We start from the raw sequence: 19496 nt of genomic DNA, 5'->3' as shown, positions 1-19496 counted from the left end.
CTGTGTAGCTCTATAGACCAGGTTAACCTCAAACCCACAGAGACTCACCTGACTCTGCCTCTAAGGTGCTGGGATTAAAGGCATGTGCCCCCACTGCCTGACTTTCCTGCCTATCTTCTAACGAGCCCAAGTCTGTACCCATTCTTGCTCTCTCTCATTAGATAACAAACACACATCTAGGAAAGCAAAATAAGATAAAATGAAAACAAACAAATCATAATAGGATAAAACAAATAAGAAAGAAAAAGAGCCAAAAAAGCACAAAAGCAGAGACACATACATTCACACACAGAAATACTGCAAAAACACAATACATAAAATACAATACATAAGTGAAAGTACTTACATTTTCTCCCCAGTCCCTCCCATGTCCCCTATTTTTTCTCAAATCCATGCCTGCTTTCTTGTTATTGTTACACACATGCGTATGTATACCCACATGTATAAGCAAGGCTCACCACTAAGAATTGAATGACAAATTAGCGGGCTCGTCCCTGGGAAAACGCATTTTCTCAACAGCTTTTAGTTGCCTGTGGTTCTTTGTCTAAGGATGGGGTCCATGAGATTTTCTCCTTCCTTGTCAGCATGTTTGTTGGCATTGTTATTGCTTGGGTCTTATTTAGGTAACTGTGTTGCTGATATATCAAAAGTGTAGCATCTCTCTTTACCCCAAAACCCTAGCTTTAGTTTTGTAGTCTTTGGCTGTCCCATGTATTCTTCTACACCATGCTAAGTACTTAAAATGTAACTTTGAATTTCTTGAGATGCAGAGATATTGTTTGAATATTTATATTTCTCCCAGATTCTGGGACAATAATTTGTGTCTCATTAAGTTGCAATTCGTGTCAGCTGGATAAGTTCAGGTATGAGTCCTGAGATGACTGAGGGTATTATAATTTTGGATATATAGCCAAGGCATACCAGATTTTAATTGCAATTTCTAACTGCGGATATGATCTGGGTGTTTGCGCACTTCCATCTCAGGCTGTCTCTCTCACTGTTGCCTCAAGTATCCCATGCTGACTTCTAATTTGCTGGGTAGCCACAGATGAACTTGAACTTGTACCTCCAATCCTCTTGCTTGACTTACCTTTTTGTTAAGATACAATTTCTCAGTGGCCCAGAGCTTTCCCATTAGGCTAGGCTAGGCTGGCTAGCCAGTGAGTCTGACATCTTCCCCCTCATCCTCAGTTCTGGGAGAACAAGTGTCTGCTACCAATTTGGGTAGAAGTCTCCGCCTAGAGAGGTAAATACTCCTAAGCCTGATGACCTGAGCTCAATCCCTGGGATGCTGGAAGGAGAGAACAAACTCATGCAAGTTATCCCTTAATCTACTCATATGACCCATGATATGTATGTTCAGACACACATATACACTTCTGAGACATGTTTGTATTTCTTTTAATTATTTTATTTTATGTGTATGAATATTTGTTTGCATGTATGTATGTGCATCAGATGTGTGCCTGGTGCCCAAAGGTCAAAAGAAGGCATCATATACCTTGGTACTAACATTATAGATGATTGTGAGTTAATTTTGGGGTTCTAGGAACTGAATCGAGGTCCTTAGCATTAGCAGCCAGTGCCATTAATTGCTGAACTATCTCTCCATCCTCATTCCTGACTTCTTAACATGGACTCTTGTACTAAAGCTCACCTATCATGAGCCTCTGGGAAATGAACATTTTGTCTTTCTCAGTGTGCCATTGTCTAAGTGTTTTGTCCTTAACACAGATATGTGCATGGTAAAAATTAGAATAAAGATGGTGAATCAGTTCCTTTAAAATTAATAACCAGTTCAGTTAGCATAAAAACCCCTGGTCCTGATTTAGGTGCTAAACTAACTCAATATCCTCTAGATGAATTAAGTGATGTGGAGATGGCAGAGTGTAACTGAGGATATAATTATTTGTCACAAAGCAAAATTGAATCTAGGAATTAGCTGCTGTGTCATATCTCAAGAGGAAAAGACATCTGGGTCTGGTTGGTATCTTGTTGCCTCTCATCCTTTGCTTTTAATTCTTGTATATTACAGTTTGGTTGAAAGGTCATTAACAGAATTTAAAAGTCAAAATGGCTTTTTTAAAATAACTAATTTAGGTAAAAAAAGAAACAGAACAAGAGAAGAATAATGTGACTCTTTGGATTATGGCTTGGGAAAATAAGTAGATTACAAAGGTATATTAATATGAGAAAGAGGCCCATGCAAGTCATAGTGCATGTTCATTTGAATAGTTCTCTTCAGTTGTGTTAAATTTGGGGTGGGTGTATCTAATGGGTACTTGGAAATATTCCTACAGTCTATAGATTTTGGTCATCAGGGCACAGGCAGGGCTGAAGCCATGAGTTGTGGATAAAATAGGCCCAAAGAAAACATCAAACAAGAAGGGATCAAGCTTCCAAACAGATATTGAGGAGACATTAAACCCAGTGCTGAGTTGTGGGATGGAGAGGGCAAAAGTTCAAACTGAAGTTTACAAAGCAATAATTCTGGAGGCAAGGGAGGGATTTTAATGAGAGAAAGTTGTTTTTGAAGCTATGGAGAGACTGAAGTGTGGGTGTGGATGAAATTTCAGGTACCTCTACCAAGAGTGAAGGCAGGAAGTCAATGGCAACATGTCAGTCCATTGGACTTAGTAGCACTTATCAGAATGACTTCAACAAAATAGTGAGGTAGATGAGTCAATACAGTGAAGCATATGCTTTTAAGGATGGATGCTTTGACAGGAAGATGAGGTCAAAGAAAATGGTTTTGTTTTGTTATTTTCCTTTCAAATAGTTGGAAAAACATGAATATTTAGAAGGACAAAGGAGAAATACATACAATGATGAAAAATTCATCAATGAATAGTGTTTTTTTGATCAGTAGTGATGTCCATTTGTGGGCTTTTAAAGATAATAGCAATTTTGAAGGAGTAAGATATTCACGTAATTGAATAACCCGCTGTCAGTTACCAGTAATAGGAAAAGTTTGGGAAATTGCAGTTGGTTTTTCAGGAATCACCTGAAAACATGAATGTGAAATGTTTCTCCCTACATGACTGAGTAATGCTTAAAAGCTGAAATGACTGTTTTGGTTGAATGCAGCAATTGTACTGGACTCAAAAGAGTCAGCGGCAGTTTTTACATCAGTAAGTAGGTACCAAGATAGTCCAGGCTATGCAAAAAAGATATTTGAGTGATAGTAGTAGGCATTCTAATGAAACTGGAACCAGGGAAGTAAATGGAGATAGAGCAACTTGGGTAAAATGTGATAGGGAGATGCAGAAGGTATTCAAAAAGATACTTGTGTATAAATACATCTAGTTGACACATTTTTATCTTTTAATTATTCCTTGATTGAGTCTTCATGAAGGATGCTATTTACTTTCCATAGACATGGCTTCAATAGGAATACATATGTATATGATTCATATATGCATATGTAATACAAATATTTATGGATAAAGAAGTAAATTGGGATGTCCACTGCCATCTATTGCCCAGTTTAGGTGAAACTATTTTCTACAGCATCCTCTGGAAGTGATGGTACTTAGAAGAGGTGGTCTGAATGGAGAGAGGTACAAATTTCGATAAACCAAATAAAGTGACAAGAAAAGGAATCTTGGTAATTCATTTGTCCTAGACATTTGTAGGATTGTGTAGTAGCACATGATGAAATGACGTAAGTCAGAAACCGAAGTCCCACCAGCTGATCTTAACAGCTGGGCTCTGTTTTGATTATACAATGTTTCTTGAAAATTATGGTTCTGGAAAATATTTTAAAATTTAATATATCTTATATAGGAACAAAACTGAATGATGTTTTTGACTCCTATTGAAAAGTTGAAGGTCTCACATTGCTACTTGGAGACATTATACATCTTTATGGTTGCTCACTGTAACTGCTACAGGAAAGTGGGGCAGGAAGTAGCCTGGTTTCCAGTAGTAGTAGGTTTATTAGATAGTAAGATAGTAAGATTAGGGTACTTTCTTTCTTATTGCTTAATAATTCTATTATATAAATGCATTACATCTGGTAAATGACAGTAGGTAAGTAATAAAACATATCACCATCTAGAAATGTATAGAAATTGTGATGTCCTAGTAATACTGGATCCTATTAGTGGTAAAGGCAATAACAATGATTTGATTTTTAATTACCACATATACTTTACACTGGTCTTGACAGTCTAATGACTTTTCCTCCCTTGGGTGCAGGCGGCTTTTGATTGCAGTGATGGGTAGGCTAGATTAATTGGAAATGAGTGGTCTGTGTTTTCTTTCTCCACTTATGATAGTTTGGTGTACATGTGGAGTTAAAATACGGATTTGGGTGAATAATCTCATGGGTGTTTTAAAGGTTAAAGCTTCAGTAAATTTGGACAAATAACTCCCAACTGGACATAATTTGGGGGTATTCCCCCATCTACTACCTTCACATCTTTCACTACATCTGGAGGATACTCTAAGGTGCAGGGTTAGTTTTGTTTGTCACAATTTGGAAATGTGTTACTTCTAGGAGCTAATGAGTAGAGACCAGTGGCGATGCTAAATATGCTACTGTGCACAGGACAGCCCCTGGGAACAAAGAATGACCCAGGCCAATGTTTAAATAGTAGCAGAGGTAAAAGATCCTAGTTTATAAGACATTATCCATTCATGTCCATGAAACTTACTCTAGTTAGCTGGCTGACTTAGACTTTCGACTTAATGACAATATTGAAATCAAACAGAAGGTGTAGCTTAACTGGGACTTGCTTTCTCTCACCCTAAGCTACTGAAAATGCTTCTGGAAGGTATATAACATGCTTCCAGATGGTTCAGCTGAATCCTCTGAGCATCATGCAAATCATGGACAAGTGTGTAGAGGGCTGTCTCTGGTCTATTAGAAAGTATGGTAACTGATATTGAAGGGCAGGAATTCTGCTTCTATATTTGGTATGTTTTCATTTCTTCATTAACCTCTACAGCAAACCTGTGTCATTGTCACAGAAGAGGCGACTAATACTCCTGAGAACACAGATCACAAAATAGATATACTTCAGTGCTCATTAGCCAGATCACTTCCTTTTATTTGTATTTTTCAGCCTAGAATAAAAAAACCAACTACTCATTCTTACCTTTCCCTGTAGGATATTAGAATAATTGAATAGAAAAGACAGTTTGATACAAACAAACAATTCTGAAAAGAACTAGAAAATTATGTAGTCGCACCCTTTGGGTGTTAGAGGTATTTTAATGAGAGTAATTATTTATTGTTGCTGACTTTTCTTGATTGATAGGCTTTTTCCTCAGAGGAAAATTGCCGTAATGGAAGGAGGTGTTGAACATTTGAAACATGTCGCTATTTTGAACTATTTTTGTAATGTGTTCTGTTAAAATGAATTAAAATAGCTGATAAATCATGTAAACACTCAGGCTTTATAAGTACACCAAGATCTACTCATCCAACCACATTTTTAGCAGCAAAATGTTGAGATTTGTAAAATACTTTATGCATTAAAATTAGGGCTTGCAGAGTAATGTTATAATCCTTTGCTATGTCTAGAACCCTCTGGCATTCAGAGCATCAGCCATGCATGTCTTTTGAGCATCCAGAGTCCATGCAAATTGCTCTTTTATCTCTATACTATCCCTTAGCTGCATGGGATCTCTGTTTTCCAAGATCCTTTAAATCTTGACCTCTATCTCTGATTTTGCCAAGAGATCCAGTTTCTAAATCCACACACCTACCTATCATCTCTACCTGAATGACTATATGATATTCAACTACTCCCCACCTTTCAATATCTATTCTCCCTCCCTTATACCTTCCTCCCTTCTTCCCTCTTGTAGTAAGTGACTATTAGTGACTCAGAGCTCAAGCCAAAAAATATTAGTATAATGATTCTTGACTCTTGTCTTTCAACAATAACATATACATACAATTTTATAGCTTTTCGTTTGTTTTTACTCTTGTATTTTCTTTGCATTAATTTGTTGTGTTTAATTTATTGCTTTTGCATCCATTTATTTAAGGCATATAGCACAGCACATTTTAGGAAGCACATGCATATTTGAATCATTAGGATAACAGAATAAATGAGCATTTCTCTCATCTCAACTAGTTATCCACCTACCTTCTCCATGGCTGGAGTAACTACAATCTATACATCTACTGAGAATCTAAGGTAAAATACACTACTATTATCTATGCACCTCCTATTAATAGTACACCTGATATTTATACTAGTTTGTCCAACACAGTGTACAATCTACTTTTAGTATACAATTCATAGGGAGTCCTTATTCCCAAGTGCTTAAATAGTCTTTCAACGCCTGGTTTGCAAAGATGTATAAGCCCTTGTGGTTATACTTCACAATGAAGTGGTTTTCCTAACTGAGTGACTTTTGTTAGCTTAGTCATGTTTAGTGGCTATTTGTTTCTCTAAGAGTCAAAATGCTTCTTCTGGGGATTTTGAATTTCCTGATGGGGCAGATTCACAAGGTGAGACCAGGTCACACTGATAGATCACAGGATTTGTGTTCTACTTCACCAAGTGTCATCTCATTTTATCTATTCTGGGAGATGGCTTGAGAAGCAAGCCTTCTGAGAAGGTGCTTACTTCTGGACTCGCTGAAGGTCTTGAGTATTAAAACCCCTGGACATATGTCAGATGGAAAGAAGGGAGAATAATGTGGCTTGAAAACAAGAAACCCCTATGGGTGAGGACTGAGAGCTTGCTCACATCGTCTGCTTTCACGGAGGCTACCAGCTGAAGCAACCCTGTAGCTGGAGTAAGATTCTTTCTAAGGCAAACATCTCTACTTCAGCACAGAGGGTTTTGTTTTACTCTGTCATCTTTCACTGACATTTGACTGTTTTTGCTTTTTGGTAGGTGGTGTTGTTTAGCTTTTCTTTAGTAACAAAGGACTGCCTTTGTGAAGAGGAAATGAACTGGGCTGTGCTAGTTAACTTTTCCTCCTTATGTCTAAGTGCCTGACAAAATAGCTTTAAGGGTTAAAGAGATTGATTTTGTTTTAGACTTTCAGGAGAAGTGGCCATTTGGGTCATAGCCATTTGACATCATTGTTTCTAGATGAAGGCTCAGTAGGCAAGTAGGCAGGGGAAAATTGTGTGTGTGTGTGTGTGTGTGTGTGTGTAGGGAAGGGGTAAAGAGAAAGAGGGAGAAGTAAGGACGAATGGAATAGGGAGAAAAGACAAAAGGAAGAGGAAGGGGAAAGAGAAGGGGGTGGGAGGGGAGTGGAGAAGAGGAAGAGGGAGAGAAGAAAAATAAAGACGAGGAGGGAAGAGGAGAAGGGAAGGAGGGGAGAAGCGGAAGGAGAGGAGAACAGACAGGAGGAGAGAATGAGTGTGTTTCTTTAGGTTATGCCACCACTGATCTTTCAAATGGGCCCCATCTCCTAATGTTCCTACAGCCTGCTAAGAGCACCACCACTGGGAACCGTATGTGAGCCTTTGGGAGGTTTTCTACACTCAAAGTGTAACAGAACTGTAACAAAGGTTTTCAGCAGACATAATTTCAATCCTGCTTTTAAATTTTCATGCTCTACACCAAAGAAGAGAGGAATAAAGGGCCCTGTGTTTGAAACTTACCCTAAAACAGTTCATATCTCATACACTACTAGTCACATAAAAACACATCATGAAGAAAACGATAAGCCACAAAGTTAGGGAATGGGGAAATGGTGTCTCCTTTCTTGCCTTGTGCCTACCCGTCTAAAATCAATGAACAATTATGAGTTTAAACTTACTTTTTAAAGAAATAAGCTAAAACAAGCTTTAGAATTTGTCATATCTGGGCAAAATACCTACAAATATGTCTCACAGTTCTGTAGTTACATATTTCCTTGAGCATCCTAGTCTAGATCTCTCAAAACCTTTGCACATGAGGTATTTATCTCTCAACTTTTTTCGAGTTTCATGAGAGACTATGAATATACCTAGAGAAATGACATAAAGTAAAGGCCAGTCATTGGACATTTTGCTATTTTTGCCATTGCTATAGAAGGCAGAGCTATAGGACAGCTGTCAAATATCAGCTTTTCAATAGCATCCTTTCATGGAATCCTGAAGTCCACTGTAAAGTTCCATCCACTAATTTACATATTTAAGACAAATACCTTTTAATTACTATGATTTGTCAATAAAAAGAACAGTAGCTGTGTCTCTTAAAATGATCTTTAGGAAAAAAAATATGAGAGTGACCCTGTGCTGGCTAATTTTGTGTCAACTTGACACAAGCTATAGTCATTGGAGAGGAAGGAGCCTTAGTTGAGAAAAATGCCTCCATAAGACCTGGTCGTAGGCAAGTCTTTAGGGCTGGAAAGGCCCAGCCCATTGTGGGTGGGACCATCCCTGGGCAGGTGGTCCTGGGCTCTATAAAAAAGCAGGTTGAGCAAGCCTTGAGTGACCATGCCAGTAAGTAGTGTCCCTGCATGGCCTCTGCATCAGCTCCTGCCTCCAGGTCCATACCCTGCTTGAGTTCCCTTCCTTACTTCGATGACGAACATGTGGAAGTATAAGCCAAATAAACTCTTTCCTCCCCAAGTTGTTTTACACATTGTGTTTCATTACAGTAATAGAAACTCTAATGAAGACAAACTAGGAATAAAAACAAAACAAATGACCAAGATAATGTGTAGATGCATTAAGGTGATTCTCTCATTTCTAGCATGTAGCAAAATTCAATAAAGACTCATTTAGCTTTGAATTGAAAATAGCAAGAATAATGAAATATCTAGTTCCTGTCAACAGTTTTGAAGATCTCTGCTATGATAGTGTCATGGCTATTGAGTTTTGGAGGTGGACTTCTAATTCCATTGTCCTCATTTCATTTCTTTTAAATAATCAGGTTATTGAAACAAACAAAAAAAAGAAAAAGAAAGAAAATAAAAACTAAAACCGTGAGAGTTGGTACATGACTTCTTTTTTAACTATTTTTAGAATGGCAATTTGGAAAAAGAATGAATTGACATTGCATGATATATGAAGCTCTGTTTAGGAAACGCAGGATTTTTATCATACTTGACATCTTTGGAAAACTTAACAATCACAGAGAGAGTCTTTCTAGTCTGTGTCTCCTGTTTGAGAGGAGAGGGACTGTCATGTTTCTGACCACCTCACACTGCTCTATTCTGGTTAGTCTTAGTCATCAACTCAACACCTCGAGTCATCTCAGTCAACGACTTTCCTAGACCAGGCTGATCTGCAGGCACCTCTGTGAGTGGATTGTTTTGACACTTGATTGATGTAGAAGGGCCCAGTCTAGGGTAGGTGGCATCATTCTTAGACAGGTGGTTCGGGCTGTATCAGCTAGTGAACAGCATTCCTCCATGGTTTCTGTTTCCTATTTCCTACCTTGACTTCCTTCAAGGATGAGCTGTAACCTCAATGTGTAAACTGATGCTTTCTCTTCTTAGTTTGGGTCATGATGCTTGTCAGAGCAACAGAAAGGGAATGGTAACAGAGTCTTCCTGTTAGCTGTGGGACATATGAGCCTGCCTCTTGAAGAAACAAATCTCATGGGTTGCTTTTGGAAACAAAATCTGTACTGATAGGTGGACACAGCACCCCAATAGTTACCAAGCTAAGGCTCGTCCTCAAAACAAATAAAAAACAAAAGACAAACAAAAAATTCAGTGACACCAAACCAATACACTCTTTATATAAAATTAGCAACTAAGAGGAGTGCAGAAGAAATAGCCAAAAGAGCAGTTCACTTAGTATTGGGCTTTCCAGAATAACAGAGAGATGACAGAGCAATAAACAGCATCCCTGCAGGTTCCTCGGGGGATCTGCTGTGATTATCTGTAAATACTTTAAGGCTAGGAAAATTTCATAATGCTTATTTTTTAAATTAAACTTTAATGAAGGGATTATTTTCAATCATACTATTTTTATCTTCCTTTAAATTACACGTTTTTTCCCAACCAAGGAGGTATCTGAGACAGGATATTACTCTGTAGTACTGGCTGGTTGGGAATTTATTATGTAGACCAGATTGGTTACCATCACTTGATAATCCTCCTGTTTTAGCTGTCTGAGTTCTGGGATTACAGGCATTAACACAGTGCTTGCTCCAATTTACATTGTACTTTCATGGAGTTGTGAGAAAATGAATTTTTATCCTTTGTTTAATGAGATTTTTGTTATGTAGTCCAGACAACCCTGAAGTTATGACCCTCCTGCATATGTTCCTTCAATAGCAGGGAGTATAGGTATGTTCCACCTGCCACACTGAGAAATGGCTTTGAAAAAAAGAATTTATTACTGTTTTTTGACTGCTTGGTTCCATTATGTGGTTGTTTTGCTGGAAATTCCTTCTCCTGGCCCAGTATCTCCATAGTTTACCCTACTTCACCTGTAAATATGGGTTTCTCTAAGAGATATGGAGCCCTGGTACCTCATGATTCTTTTCCCTGATTTATAAACCTCACCATGCTAAAAGAGAAAGAATCTGGAAATTAAGAAAAAGTGAATATAGCATACATTAGCCAAAGAGACTGGTTTTCTATAGGGTCATGAAATTTATTTTTGGTTCATACATATGGATAATTCTTCATGTTTATATCAGTTTCAGTCATTACAAATGACCAGGCAGCATCAGAGACAAATACTCTAATGTGTCTTTACCTCTGTTTAGGATTTTCCTCATTTAGAAAGAGTAGGAAGAAGCATGATAGCATGATGAATCAATTAAACTTTATGGGTCCCATCTAACACCAGAAAAGAACAAAGGAGAAAGGAAGTCCTATATTCTAAGTCCAGTTCGATGATGGATAGAAGTGTTTGCACACAGGAAGATGCCATGGCTATGAAAGTTAGTGTTTCAAATCGTAGACCTACAACTTCAATCCCAAATAGAGAGTGCAGAGAAGACTTCTGCTTTGTAGCCACTATTTTTTTTTGTAGCCCAGCATTCATGTATTCTACACATGGAAGACCACAATATAGCAATTATTTGGTTGATAGCTTTGACCAAAACACAGCTACTGTTACAGGTTCTCTTTTGCTACTTTCACTGCTATGATTGGGTACACATCACAAATGCTGGATTTTAACACCAGGATTGAATTTATAAAGAAGGCATTACAATAGAATTATTTGCCACTCAATCCTCCTCATTTTTCTGAAAAAAATTAGGCCAGCGACTAGGTTTTTGGACAAGTGATGAAAAATACTAAATGTTTGGGGAGATGGCTCAGTCATTAAAATGCCTACCTTGAAATCATGAAGACCTGAGTTTGGATCCCTGACACTAACATAAAAGTGGGCATAGTTGTGCACATCTGTAACCCCAGCACTGGGAAAAGGGGAAGGTGGAGAGGAATGAGGCATGTGAACTCTCAGGAGCTCACTGGCCAGCCAGTCTAGCCATCCGGTGAGTGCTGAACTCAGTGAGAGGCCCTATCTCAAAAGAAAATGTGGAGAGCAATAGTGGAAGGGCATGGGAAATCTGACGTTAGTCTCTGGCTTCTACCTGCACATGCAAAGATCTATACCACACACACACACACACACACACACACACACACACACACACACACACACACACCATATTTACCTACATCCTACTTCATGTTTTCCCCTCTCTTTCTCTGTCTCTCTCATGCTCAACCAAAAAATTAAAATCAGAAAAAAAAACAAAAAATAAGTAAGACAAAAATAATGAAAACAAAGCTCCCTACACCCCACCGAATCCATTTTGTATTGGCCAGCTACTCCTGGGCACAGGTCCTGCCTAGGAGTGCAGTTGATATACATTGGAGAAAACTATTTTTCTCATTTCCAGCAGATTTCTATTGCAAATAGCTTCTTGGGTAGGGGTGGCCTTCGTATCCTGCTTCCTTTCAAAAACAGAGCAACTTAAGGGTGTTGGGGGTGGTCTCTGCCACGAAAGCCCCACGGCTCCACGGTATGATGCCTCTCACTCTTCCTTCCAGGTCTGCTCTGCTCATCCCACCCCATTTTTCTCCTTCTGTTTTTTTTCTTTTGAAACAGATATTCTTATACAGAACATACCTCCAGGAATAGATCAGAGGTGGTGCTCTCAATTTAGTCAAGAGAAATACATTGCATTTCTGCCCTCTTTGGAAAAGCTCCCCAGTCTTTGTACTCACGACCCCATAAAAGCTAGATGATTTTAGTCACAATGCAGGATATAGTTTACTCCAAACACCCACAGTGTGTACTCACAGTCTAAGCCCCCAAGAGTTATATAGTTTATCGATAAGACTACTTTTCACCTCTCACAGAGGCTTTTCATGTAGTACAGTATAGCTCGGTACATTAAAATTCATGCCTTTTTATTTCTTAGGTTGAGGGGGATTTCAAATTATAGCTGTAACCCTTAAGTATATGGGAAAATTCTCGCTCAATTTTCATATCAGAAAACACCTTCTAACAGAAGTTATAAAACATATTGGAAAGAATTCAAGAGAGCTCTTCAGGTTTTAGACTTTTCTTCCTATACTGCAATTCTATTTCTGAATCTATGCCTGGGTCATATTTTTTCAGAATGCATTTTTTTCCTTTTTATGGGAGTGATTGCATTAGTTCAATTTAAACGAAGCACCTATGTAGAAACGCTGTCTGTTATTGTGCTGCCTGTCCTCATGAGCTACTTGTATATTTTCAAAAAGATCCTTTCCAAGCCTTATTTTTAATAAGTTATTGTACATTGTGAAGTTTCTGTCTTAGGTACCTGCCTCTGTTTCCCACATTATCAGACAGTATTCCCCGCATCATTCGCACACTTACCGAAGCACAGTTTTCAGACTCGTCGTCCACAAACCCAATCTGGCAAGGCGTCCTCTGGTTCTGCAACCAGTAGTCCGTGGACTCCAGCAAGCTGTTGCTGCGAAGAACCTGGAGGAACACAGACAAGTCTTCCAGTGCTGCTCAGCAAGGGTTTTTATCTAAGCAAGCAGCTTTCTACTGAGAAACCTGTAGGTGTTTTTTCTTCCCTTCCTTTCCTCTGAGCAGCTGGGTAAGGAAAAGAGGAGGGAGAAACGTGTTGGATTACCACAGCCTTAGAAGTATAAACGTTCTGCCATGAGCTGGCTAGTTGGTACTGATGCTACTTTTTGGTCATCAAATCTAACACCCAAAACTAGTGTGTACTTAACTTTTGGGGTGATGCCTAGCTGTCAGCGGGCATAGAAGTTTCATTTATAGTTAATGTTCTCTTACAAATTTGAATACTTTTGGTTTTAAAAATTCATGTTTTCAATTTAAGTGCATTGCCTATTGTTTATTTCTTTCATTGCATTAGCATAGGTCTGAAATAGGGCACAATTCTAGAACACCTAAGGTACCAGGCTGTTAAAAATATTAGTAGTAATACAGTTCCATTAGTAAAACCATTTTTCCACTTAGCAGTAGTAAGCCAAAGTAAAAAGAAACTGAACACACATATCAACAAAGCCATATATATATATCACTTACAAATACAGTGTTGGCCTTGGATTTCAAAGAAAAGGCAGAAAGAATTTTTAAGAGCCAAATATTTGAGGATACAATTTCTTAAGCAACCACATGACTCAGTTTTCAATATGTTTTCCAGTGTTGTTAAGGGTCTCTTTTAAGGTGTATGTGTGTTAAGCTGTGATTACAACCTCCCCTCGAGCAATGTAATTGATTTGAACAATTCAGTTAAATGCCTGCAAAGTAGAATTTGAATTTAATCACAACAACATATTGTTGCCTTTATCCTATGAAAACAAATATATTGACTTGGTTTTAGAATAGAGTCAACAGAAATACTGAAACTGTTTTCAGTTCTGCAGACTAAACCTGGCAGTGGGGCTGGCTTCTCATTCCTCTTAGAGAGCTCCTACCTATAGTGCCAACATAAACAGCATTTCCTGTTTTAGTGCCCATTATCTCTGAGTATTCAGTTGCATTTCTAGAGACGGTGTGACCTGTGCTTGCTTCTGAATGCAGAAGCACTAAGGATAACCAGTTGTCTCTTAAGTCAGAAGTTGACGTGATTTGCAAACATTTGAAATAAGCTCATATGTTCCTTACCCAAAAGTTTTATTGTGTTTTGGAAATCATATGATTTCATTAATGAATATATTATCAAGGGTTGGACATTTTATAAACAGCGATGTTAAACATAGAGAAGCAGGGGCTAGAAAAATAGCTCAGTGGGAAAGTGCTGGCTATACAATCATGAGGACTATCCCCAGAACCCACACAGAAAAGCCAGGCAGTCTCAAGGGAAAGAGAAATGGCACCTGAGGAGTGACACTTGGAGTTATCTTCTGGCCTTCACATATATATGTGCATGGGGACTTGCACACATATGAGCACACACAAGTGCAACATGCGCGCACACACACCCCAAGGAAACAAAACAAAGTAAAATGACAACTCTGAAATAAGTAGATAAAGTAAACCTGAACTATTGTAGATGCCAAATAGAATTTTAAGCTCTTTAGATCACATTTTAAAGCATTTATTTTAAAAAGTCAAAAATGTAGATTAACTTCACTTAAGCAGAAAGGGGCCTCTAAATCCCTGAATCTACCCCCTTGAATAAAACTACCATTCACTTTTATTTCCAGATAGACCAGTGTTTACAAGTCATTTTGGAATGGGAGTTTGGCTACTAATAGTAGGCCAAGTAGGGCCAAGTGATGGAATCTATGAATGATTTTCAGCTTCTGCACCTACGAGCATGTGGGTCGGTTGGGGACCTGTGGTGGGAACAGGGAGGAGGCTCACTGAGGAACTGTGGTGGGAATAGGGGGGAGTCCATGGAAGAACTGTGGTGGGATTGGGGTGGGGTGTCGACTGGGGACCTGTGGTGGGAGCAGGGAGGGTGCTCACTGAGGAGTTGTGGGAGCAGGGAGAGGGTCACTGAGGAATTATGATGGGAGCAGGGAGGCGTCCACTGAGGAGCTGTGTGAGCCACTCAAGAGGTGGGTTATTCTCTTAGAACATGGTTTTATTATGATTTGAAAGGAACTGTAAACAGTGATAGAAATTTGGAAGACTTTTTTCCCTAAAGTTAGGAAAATGAAATGACTTCAGTTGTATGAAGGTAAATTTTCTTTCATAAATATCCTGGACTGAAGTGTAATTTGTGTTGTGAATTTTGTAGGGTTGGTAGGGAAAGCCAGTGTTGTTGGCAGGGTTAGAAATTTCTGAGAGTCAAGCTATTAAAATTGACCTAGTAATTGTTGTAATGTTACTATTTCATGGACAAAGGTTTTCACAGCGTTTATGATTTTAACAATAAGGACCTAGAGGTTCAGATGGTTTGGGGACTTGGAGTTTCAGCTCTGCATGGTTCAGACTTGACCTTCGATTTAGTCTTGAGGGAACCAAGGTTTGCTTTTCAATTCCCTGAGCATAGCTGTCTTCACAGTCCACAAATGGTCTGCTCTGGAGTCCTTCTGAAACATTTCTTATTGTCCAATTTTTCTAAGTATAAGTGCATTTTATGTACTTCCATTTAACATTAGATTTTCCTTGTTAAAATTCCTGGGTAACATTTTACTTTAAAAAGGAAAAACTTATGTGGTGTAAATGATATAACTGAATTAATCCACTTAGTGATAATATGATATTATAATTTCTCATCGGAAGCATGGTTTGAAGCCTACTTGAGTTATCATTAGCAAATCGGTGCCATGTACTTATCTCTGGCCTTTCTTTGATCTTCTGGACTTGGAAGGCTACCAGTGAAACAAAACTCATTAATTCTGCATCCTAGGAACATCAGAGCTTAAACTACAGGCACCAGATGAACATGCTTGCTAATCCTACTTTACAAAGCAGCTCAAAAAGCATTCTAACTGGAATCAGCTCTTCATCATTTCAGAACTCATTCTTTAAAAATTAGGCTGTGGGCCTTGTCCAGATTCTGACTCACAAAAGGCATGTAATCTTGTGGTCCCTTCAAAATGTTTCAATTATCACATCAGCATTTGTTCTTTCAATCTGGTCAGCTTGAGGGGTGAGGGAGTAGTTGAACTGCAGTTCATTTGGCCCTTTCAGCATGTGCAAAGTTGCCACACATTCTTAATGGTGGTTGGGGAGTGACAAAAGCCAGCTTTCCACTTGGCTACCTGCCATCTTGAAATTCCTACAGCTGAGAAAGGGACTGTCTGATGTGAAGCTAGCCAGTCTGTTACTTGTGCTTAGTAATTGCTTCTTTTTTCTCCATTTTCATGTATGCATGTGTGTCTGTTTATTTTTGTATGCACTTTCACGTGTGTATTGGCATGCCTGTGTATGTACATATGCACATGGTGCATATAAATATGGAGGCCCAAGATGGATGTCAGGGGTCATTTTGATTGCCCTTCCATTCTTCATTGAGGCAGGATCTCTCAATCAAACCCACATATCACCAATTTGGCTCATTTAACTAGCCAACTTTTCCGGTGATGTTCTGTCTCTGTCTTCTGAAGCCAGAATTACAGGTTGTCCCACATTCCTATCATACACAGATGCTGTTGGATCTAAACTGCAGTCTTTATGCTTGTGAGTCAAGCTTTTTAATCACCGAGCCATTTGCCTAGCCTGATTAGGATTACTCATATAATATTAATCATTAGCAAAATGATACTATATGATAAAGCTTCTCACATATTATTTCATTTAAAATTCTTGACTTGTAGGGCACAGTGTGAAAACTAACATATATACATGACATAAAATAGTTGCTTCAGTATGAAAGTACCCAACCAACCGTATCCATCTTTTAAAAGTTGTTATTAGCTTTTCCCTTGATCACAGGGACCAATAATTTGTTTAGCATAAAGCAGCATTACAGCTAGCCCCTCAGATATCAAGGCATTGACTCAAACTGTAATCTTTCTGTGTTAGTGATATCTCCTGCATTTCATGTTTGGGTCATCTGTCCTAATTTAAGGATTATAGTCTGGGTGATTCAAAAGTTGCTTTCCGGTTCTGATTCTCTATCAGAACTCTTGTGTCCTCCTAGCTTCTGGTTACAGTTTCGCTTGGTAAAACAAATATGTCAAGCTATCTTAGGTAACCCCCCTTTCCCATTTATTTCAGTAGTCCAACAAGAAGGTGGTGGTACTCACCTTTAATCCAGGCAGAGGCAGAGAGGCAGAGAGAGAGGCAGAGAGAGAGGCAGAGAGGCAGAGGCAAGGAGTCTCTGCATTTGAGACCAGCCTGGTCAACAGAGTAAGTTCCAGGAAAGCCAAAGTTACACAAAGAAACCTTGTCTCCAAAACCAGAAAAAGATAGAGGAAGCTGGAGATGTGATTTTGAGGCTAATAGCACTTGTGACTTTTTCAGAGGACCTGGGTTCATTTCTCAGCACCCATATTGAGTGGTTCACACTGTAACTACAGTTCCAGGAGACCCAACATCCCCTCTGACCTCTATAGGAACCTACACATACATAGTGCACGTACACACACAGTCATACACACTCGTACACACACATACACACAATATGAGAGTATTTTGTAAATAGTCTGATAAAAGAAAAAGGTAAGAAAATAAAAATGCTAACTTCAGTGAGTTACCTATTATAGTGTGTTAAGCAATTTTAACCTGCTTTTTTGTCTAATGGCTTGGACAAAAGACTAGAAGGAATGCTTGGAAAAAAGTATGTGCTTGAGCATTTAATATTTTTGAAGTTTATGAATATAGCTTCCTGCTGAGGGAGTCATTTTTGAGTGGGAAAGAGAGACGCTCCCCAGGTTCTCCACGGCTCATTTAGTTATCTGCTATTTTTAGTTCCCGGCTTGCTTATTTCAGATGGAGTGCTAATAATGAACGTGCTGTGTGCTGTGCATTCTCGAGTTGGAAGCTGTAATGGTGCAATTCGCCTGGAAATTTCAAGAGTGTCCTGAATAAGGAAGAAAGATTCTTCTGTTCCGTGGTGCAGCCACTTTCATTTCCATAGAGAGCCCCCAAGATATCACAGTTCTGCTACAAGATAGAGAAGAAAGAATGGGTTCTTACAAATTAGACTCAGCCATATTGTTGTAGAACAATGCCTGCCTTTTTGGTTAGTAACTTAAATTGGAGAAGATGCTCACATTGAGCTTCTAAACTCACAGAAAGCTCTTCCTCCTCACCTCACACACTTATTGAATATATGTAAACATGACGGACTTCTGTGTCTCTGTGCCATTCCATGATGACAATGCCAGTTGAGAAAGTTGTTCCAGGGGTCAAATAGGATGTGTGCAAAACCGTGACCACCTAACAGATTAGGTATTTGATTGACGTATACTTTCTATCAGCAGAGAGAGGAAGGAACGCTGTGGAGTTTAGAGGGTATGTGCTCCATCTTTCATTGTATTTCCAGTGTCTGCCAAGCCCTCTTTCTTCACTTGTGACTTGCCATTTTTACTTTTGTCTTCTTTCTCTATTCTCTCCAGTGGGCAGTTGGTTAGCGAATGTTCACTGAATTCATTTGGGGAAATGATGACGGACAAGCCTGACATGGAGTCATACACTGTATTCCCAACACTAGGGAGAGGGAGATAGGATGATCAGAAGGTCAAGGCAAGCTTAGTCAAAGTGAGACTGTGTGGAAAAATAAAAACAATATGCACAAAAGCCTAGCTACATCTTCGCAAAGTACTCCCAGGAATGTGACGAAGGAGAGGTGTTGCTTTGGCAAACGGCAATCCCAGTCAAATATTCCAAGAACGGAGTGGTTAGCTTTGCCTTGTGTCAAGAGGCATCAGAAGCCCTAGCACTTGAGAGTGTGTTGAAAGGTGAATTTGAGTTGTCTAGAGATACTGGGGGGTGGGGAATCACCTCTTCAGACAGGCTTTCCATCATAAGTACCCGTTTCCAGAGTGCTGCTCCTTCCTCCTCCATCAACCATTCTCTTAACAGAGCACAGGGCCTCATGGGGCCTTAAGTTTCACCTGGAGGAATGACAAGCTCATATCTCTTACTTCAACTTTGACCTTTCCTAGGAGCCAGCTTATCACATTTCTAATGGTTACACTTGGATCTGCTATGGTCATCTTGGACTCTTTGTGTGTAAATACAAACTCCCTCCTTCCCCAACTGAATCTCTAAAGGAAATTCAACTCTTGATCCAGAAGTGATGGTAACTCTCCCAGTTATATTGGTTTACTAGTCCTGTGTCAGCTGAAAGACCTCTTTGCCTATTTCTATTACCAAATTCTTCTCGCCCAAGTTTGTTTTTCTTTCATACATTAAACATTAGCAAAGCTTTTAATGTGCATGTTATGGTTTGTGACATATTGTGCATAGTATGGAATTGATCTTTGTATTTATGGAGGTAAAATAATAAACAAAAGAGCACTGGAATACATAACTGCAAATAATGGTTCATAGGATGGAAAAATTCACAATACTGTTATAGGGAATAAAAGGGATGAGTGTTGTTATGATGTGAATATTTTAATTTCTCTAAATCAGTGGTTCTCAGTCTTCCTAATATTAGTACTTTTTAATACAGTTCCTCTTGTTGTGGTGACCCCCAACCATAAAATTATTTCATTATTGTAATTTTTCTAATGTTTTGAAT

General features: G+C 38.9%; 1 protein-coding gene across 5 annotated transcripts in view; it reads right to left on the bottom strand.

The window, feature by feature from the left end:
- The window catches only part of LOC101834925 (SPHK1 interactor, AKAP domain containing), a 137604-nt gene that overhangs the window by 68987 nt on the left and 49121 nt on the right, over positions 1 to 19496 (bottom strand). For all 5 annotated transcript variants that reach the window (XM_040753189.1, XM_005082529.4, XM_013122374.3 and 2 more), the window contains one exon: positions 12746 to 12853. In XM_040753189.1, coding sequence (XP_040609123.1) covers positions 12746 to 12853 — 108 coding nt within the window. The remainder of the gene's footprint in view (positions 1 to 12745; positions 12854 to 19496) is intronic.

The sequence above is a fragment of the Mesocricetus auratus genome, unplaced genomic scaffold (assembly GCF_017639785.1).
Source record: "Mesocricetus auratus isolate SY011 unplaced genomic scaffold, BCM_Maur_2.0 Super-Scaffold_100010, whole genome shotgun sequence".
NCBI classification, from domain to species: domain Eukaryota; kingdom Metazoa; phylum Chordata; class Mammalia; order Rodentia; family Cricetidae; genus Mesocricetus; species Mesocricetus auratus.
The sequence above is the reverse complement of the archived record's forward strand: the minus strand, read 5'-3'. Positions and strand labels throughout refer to the sequence as shown.